The sequence below is a fragment of the Ovis canadensis genome, chromosome 24, assembly GCF_042477335.2.
Source record: "Ovis canadensis isolate MfBH-ARS-UI-01 breed Bighorn chromosome 24, ARS-UI_OviCan_v2, whole genome shotgun sequence".
Lineage (NCBI taxonomy): Eukaryota > Metazoa > Chordata > Mammalia > Artiodactyla > Bovidae > Ovis > Ovis canadensis.
In genome coordinates, this window is record NC_091268.1 from 13,280,073 (window position 1) to 13,287,142 (window position 7,070).

Below are 7,070 nucleotides of genomic sequence, written 5' to 3' on the forward strand. Positions count from 1 at the left end.
GGGGAGGGAGAGGGTGGGGTGATTTGGGAGAATGGCACTGAAACATGTATACTATCATGTAAGAAATGAATCGCCAGTCTATGTCCGATGCACGATACAGGATGCTTGGGGCTGGTGCAGGGAGATGACCCAGAGAAATCTTATGGGGTGGGAGGTGGGAGTTGGTTCATGTTTGGGAATGCATGTACACCCGTGGTGGATTCATGTCAATGTATGGCAAAACCAATACAGTATTTTAAAGTAAAATAAAGTAAAAATAAAAATTTTAAATATATATATATGTATTATATATATATACATACATATATATATATATACATATATAAAGAAATCTTCCAGCAAACAAAAGCCCAGGTACAGACGGCTGCACAGCTGAATTCTACCAAAAATTTAGAGAGGAGCTAACATCGATCCTACTCAAACTTTTCCAGAAAATTGCAGAGGAAGGTAAACTTCCAAACTCATTCTATGTGGCCACCATCACCCTAATACCAAAACCTGACAAAGATGCCACAAAGAAGAAAAAGACAGGACAATATCACTGATGAATATAAACTCAAAAATCCTTAACAAAATTCTAGCAATCAGAATCCAACAACACATTTAAAAGATCATACACCATGACCAAGTGGGCTTTATCCCAGGGATGCAAGGATTCCTTAATGTCCGCAAATCAATCAATGTAATTCACCACATTAACAAATTGAAAAAATAAAAGCCATATGATTATCTCCATAGATGCAGAGAAGGCCTCCGACAAAATTCAACATCCATTTATGATAAAAACTCTCCAGAAAGCAGGAATAGAATCATTATACCTCAACATAACAAAAGCTATGTATGACAAACTCACCACAAACATTATCCTCAATGGTGAAAAAATGAAAGCATTTCCCCTAAAGCCAGGAACAAGTCAAGAGTGCCCACTTCCACCACTACAATTCAACATAGTTCTGGAAGTTTTTGGCCACAGCAATCAGAGCAGAAAAAGAAATAAAAGGAATCCAAATTTGCAAAGAAGAAGTAAAACACTCACTGTTTGCAGATGACATGATCCTCTACATAGAAAACCCTAAAGACTCCACCAGAAAATTATTATAGCTAATCAATGAATATAGTAAAGTTGCAGGATATAAAATCAACACACAAAACTCCCTTGCATCCCTATACACTAATAATAAGAAAATAGAAAGAGAAATTAAGGAAACAATTCCACTCGCCATTGCAAAGCAAATAATAAAATACTTAGGAATATATCTATCTAAAGAAACTAAAGACCTATATATAGAAAACTATAAAACACTGGTGAAAGAAATCAAAGCAGACATGGAGAAATATACCATGTTTATAGATCAGAAATATCAATATAGTGAAAATGAGTATACCCAAAGCAATCCATATTTTCAATTCAATCCCTATAAAACTACCAATGGTATTTTTAACAGAGCTATAACAAATAATTTCACAATTTTTATGGAAATACAAATAACCTCTAATAGCCAAATCAATCTTGAGAAAGAAGAATGGAACTGGAGGAATCAACCTGCCTGACTTCAGGCTCTACTACAAAGCCACAGTCATCAAGACAGTATGGTACTTGCACAAAGATAGAACTATAGATCAGTGGAACAAAATAGAAAGCCCAGAAATTAAATCCACACACCTATGAACACCTTATCTTTGACAAGTTGGCTAGAATATACAATGGAGGAAAGACAATGCCTTTTACAAGTGGTGCTGGGAAAACTGGTCAACCACTTGTAAAAGAATGAAACTAGAACACTTTCTAACACAATACAGAAAAAATAAATTCAAAATTGATTAAAGATCTAAATGTAAGACCAGAAACTATAAAACTCCTAGAGGAGAACATAGGCAAAACACTCTCTGACATAAATCACAGCAGGATCCTCTATGACCCACCTCCCAGAATATTGGAAATAAAAGCAAAATTACATAAATGGGACCTAATTAAAATAAAAGCTTCTGCATAACAAGGAAACTATACGCAAGGTGAAAAGACAGCCTTCAGAATAGGAGAAAATAATAGCAAATGAAGCAACTGACAAACAACTAATCTCAAAAGTATACAAGCAACTCCTGCAGCTCAATTCCAGAAAAATAAATGACCCAATCAAAAAATGGGCCAAAGAACTAAACAGACCTTTCTCCAAACAGACATTTCACCCACATGAAAAGATGTTCAACATCACTCATTATCAGAGAAATGCAAATGAAGACCACAATCAGGTACCATTTCACACCAGTCAGAATGTCTGCGATCCAAAAGTCTACAAGCAATAAATCCTGGAGAGGGTATGGATTAAAGAGAACCCTCTTACACTGTTGGTGGGAATGAAAACTAATACAGCCACTATGGAAAACAGTGTGGAGATTCCTTAAAAAAACTGGAAATAGAACTGCCTTATAATGGACAGGGAGACCTGACATGCTGCAATTCATGAGGTCTCAAAGAGTTGGACACGACTGAGCGGCTGAACTGAACTGAACTGAACTGATGACACAGCAATCCCACTACTGGGCATACACACCAAGTAAACCAGAATTTAAAGAGACACATGTACACCAATGTTCATCACAGCACTGTTTATAATAGCCAGGACGTGGAAGCAACCTAGATATCAATCAGCAGATGAATGGATAACAAAGCTGTGATACATATACACAATGGAGTATTACTCAGCCATTAAAAAGAATCAGTTCTAATGAGGCGGATGAAACTGGAGCCTATTATACAGAGTGGAGCCAGAAAGGAAAACACCAATACAGTATACTAATGCATATATATGGAATTTAGAAAGATGGTAGTGATCAGCGAGACACTGTATGCGAGACAGCAGAAGAAACACAGATGTATAGAACAGTCTGTTGGTCTCTGTGGGAGAGGGAGAGGGTGGGATGATTTGGGAGAATGGCATTGAAACATGTATCATATCATATATGAAATGAATCGCCAGTCCAGGTTTGATGCATGATACAGGATGCTTGGGGCTGGTGCATTGGGATGACCCAGAGGGATGGTACAGGGAGGGAGGTAGGAGGGGGATTCAGGAGGGAACATGTGTACACCCATGGCAGATTCATGTTGATGTATGGCAAAACCAATACAATATTGTAAAGTAATTAGCATCCAATTAAAATAAATAAATCTAAAAAAAGTAAATAAATAAAATAAAGCCCACAGAATGGGAGAAAATATTTGCAAATAATACAGCTAACAAAGGATTTGATTTCCAGATTTACAAATACCTCATGCAGCTCAATTAAAAGAAAAAGCAGATCTAAATAGACATTCATCAATATAAACAGATGCCAGGAGGCACATGACAAGATGCACACATTGCTAAGTATTATAGAAATGCAAATTAAAATTGCAATGACACATCAACTCACAGCTGTCAGAATGACCATCATCAAACAATCTACAACCAGTAAATACTGGAAACGGTGTGGAGAAAAAATAATGCTCCAACACTGTGGAAGAGAATGCAAATTGATACAACCAGTATGGAGAACAATATGGATTTTTATTAAATGAAACTAAAAATAAAGCTACCATATGATCTAGCAATCCTACTCCTGGATATATATCTGGAGAAAGCATGGTTCATAAGGATACATGCACTCCAGTGTTCATTGCAGTGCTGTTTACAATAGCCAATACAAAGAAGCAATTAATCGTCCATCAATAGATGAATGGATAAGGAATATATAGTACACATATATGGAAGTTTTCTCTCTGACGTGATCTCACAGGGTAACTACATCACAGATATTACTCTGATGGAATTACACCATCCTTGTTATTTATACAACAGTCAGCCTACTTAGAAAGCCAGGTTCAGATAGAGAAAGGACACTCACATATTCTGGCTCTAAATGCAGGGATTCCAATTCCCCACTCAAAATGAGTGTTTCCCAACCACGTCTCTAGAGAATACCTGTTTCTAAGGCAAAATATTTCCATCAAAGCAGATAATTAGTTCCTGGGAGAGAAAGTTGCAGCTATAAACCAGGTCCTAGAACCTACATGGCAAACTTGGTAAATAGCCACACGTGCAATTGAAAATGCCTTTTCTTGTTCATATTTTCCAGAGAAATATTTGTCAAAAGTGGAAAGACCCATTTGAATACATTTCCACCACACATTCTGCCTCCTAGCTTTTGGATCAGATCATTCATGGAAGATCATTTTACCTTGGTATTTTAAGTGAATTTATTCTAAATTCAAGTCCCAGATTTTCTGTGAAACCATTTTCAGTCTTTAGGCTAGAAGAAAAGATTTAAACCTATCCAAAGACTTACTTATCTTTTATCAACTTGATATTGAATTATCTGAATAGCCTCTTTCTGAGTATGTCATATCATTCCTATTGAAAGCTTCTTATCCAAAGAGGAGGCCAATTTAAAAATGGAATTAGTTCTGAATACCTTCAAATATCATTAATATCATCTAAGATCAGAAGGTAAGTTTTTCAATAGTTCTGTTAGTAAATTAGAAAAGGTTGTTATTTTCCATATATAGTAATTGTTATGTTTTAATACTTTTCAAATGAAATAGTAAAGCCTTTTACATTCACCACCTTTCTTCAAAAGATATTTGATAAATTTCATAAACCTAATTTGACAGAAGAAAATACTAGTCTCACTGAGATTAAGAAATTTGTTAAGATCCTTTTCCCTAACACCAGATATACTTATTTTGTCATTGGACTTTAAATAATTAAGACTACTCATGAGTATGAAAATAAAACAAATGAATTTCACACAAAAATATATATAAATGTAAATATTAGATGATATGAATCATCACTTGTTTAGTTCAAACACGCATATGAAGAACTTCCTGGGAGCAAATGCTGAATATAATTTGGATCTCTGTGACTTCTTTAAAAGTAAAATTGGAGATGATTCTTCCTCAGTCTATCGTATGGTCAAATGTTTAGATGTATCATTGCCAAAAATATCAATTCCTCCTAATCCTGAGTGTATAAATAGCCATACAAGTGAGGAAGGTCCTCTGTGTGTCCCAACAGTGTGGTGCTTGCATTCATAGGTCTCTTCAAACAGTTTTCATGATAGCCTGGGAGGTGAGGTGGATTATACTTCTCACTTGATACTGCAAATCAGAAATCTAAGATGCTAAAAAATGCACCTCAGATTAACAAGTAGCAAGTGGGAAAAGGCAAGATTCTAATCTGGACCTTCTGATTCCCAAACCAATATGCTCTCCCAATGGGATTGTCAGTTTCAAAGTCATTTGCAACATTTTGCAGAAGAGTGTGGGTTCATGCTTTATAGGGAAATTTTCGATGAAAGAAATATGGGTAGGGAAGAGAAAAAGATAAAATTGACCTTTGATGAAAGCAATACCATATAGTTATAAACATTGGGGATTTCAGTAAATTATACTGTGTGTGCACGTCTCTGATCCTTGTATAGGTTGATTAAATTTATATATAAAACTGTCTCTGAAGTAAGATAAAGATAAATATGATTATATTGGTTCCATTTTTAAAAGTTTACTAATTTAGCATTGTTTATTGTAATGATTGTATAGGTTATGGTTTAAGAATTTGAAACAAAATTTAAACTAATCTAAACTCTGTTCTTTGTAGCTGCCTGAGTTTACATAGAATTCTTAACTTCTCTAAGCTTCTATTTCCTAATGTGTAAAATAAGCATAAAAATGATACTAGTAAGCACACGTTTTTAGTGAAGCTTAAATAATGAAATATCTTCAGTTCAGTTCAGTTCAGTTTCTCAGTCATGTCTGACTCTTTGCGACTCCATGGACTGCAGCACGCCAGGCCTCCCTGTCCGTCACCAACTTCAGGAGTGTACTCAAACTCATGTCCATTGAGTCGCTGATGCCATCCAATCATCTCATCCTCTGCCATCCCTTTCTCCTCTAGCCTTCAATCTTTCCCAGCGTCAGGGTCTTTTCAAATGAGTCAGCTCTTCACAACAGGTGGCCAAAGTATTGGATGGCCTCTTATAGCACAGTAAATGTTCAGCAACTTTTAACTAATATTGTTATTACGACTATATTTTTACTATTAAAAATAGTATTATTAAAAATACGAAACTACTGTTTCGTTCTCATCTGCTATATGAAAGAAATATACATAGACTGTAATCATGCTGTGCATATAGCAATTGATCTTTAAAGTGTATTTATCAGCAATTGATCATTAAAGTGTGTTTAATGTTATTGGATTTAGGAAACATGTTTATTTTATTGGGTTTCCCCAGTGGCCCAGCTAGTAAAGGCTCCTAATTGGAGTGGCATGGGTGGGAGGCTTTCTTCATGGAATCATACAAATCTTTTTCATCTTCAGATTACCCTTCTGTGGCCCTAACGTCATAGACCACTTTTTGTGTGATCTGAACCCTTTGCTAAATCTTGCCTCCACTGATACTCACACTCTAGGATTATTTGTTGCTGCCAACAGTGGTTTCATATGTCTTATAAACTTCATCCTCTTGATGGGCTCCTATGTGGTCATTCTGCGCTCCCTAAGGAACCACAGTTTGGAGGCGAGGTGCAAGGCCCTCTCCACTTGCGTCTCCCACATCACAGTTGTCACCACGCTTCTTGTGCCCTGCATTTTTGTATATCTGAGACCTCCAGTTTCTTTACCAATTGATAAAGCAGTGGCTGTATTCTCCACTATGATAACTCCCATGTTAAATCCTTTCATCTATACCTTGAGAAATGCCCAGATGAAAAATGCCATTAGGAATTTGTGTAATAGAAAATCTATTTCCGGTGATAAATAAGAGGTACACGGAGACCAGCATTGATTCTCCTGGTGCAAAGTTCAGAAGGACATTGTTGATGCTTTCAGCAAAGAACTTTGAGATAAAGGGGGGAAATAGCCACTACAAATCATAGATTCCACAATGGGCAGAAGAAATGATGCATGAAATATGAGACAAGCTGGAAGGAGACTACTTTTTCATGTTTGGAACATTCTGCCAAGTTAAGACTTAGTTTTTCTAGCTTTATCCATATGCCTTAATAAATTCATTCTAATAAAACAAAA

The 7,070-nt window shown here is 36.0% G+C and overlaps 1 protein-coding gene across 1 annotated transcript; it reads left to right on the top strand.

Moving 5' to 3' along the window:
• The first annotated feature begins 3,424 nt into the window (after positions 1-3,424).
• LOC138429686 (olfactory receptor 4C46-like) lies at positions 3,425-6,804 on the top strand. The gene is made up of 2 exons (XM_069571433.1): positions 3,425-3,468; positions 6,294-6,804. Exons 1-2 carry the CDS (start codon positions 3,425-3,427, stop codon positions 6,802-6,804), a joined length of 555 nt encoding a protein of 184 aa, XP_069427534.1.
• Positions 6,805-7,070: the final 266 nt, after the last annotated feature.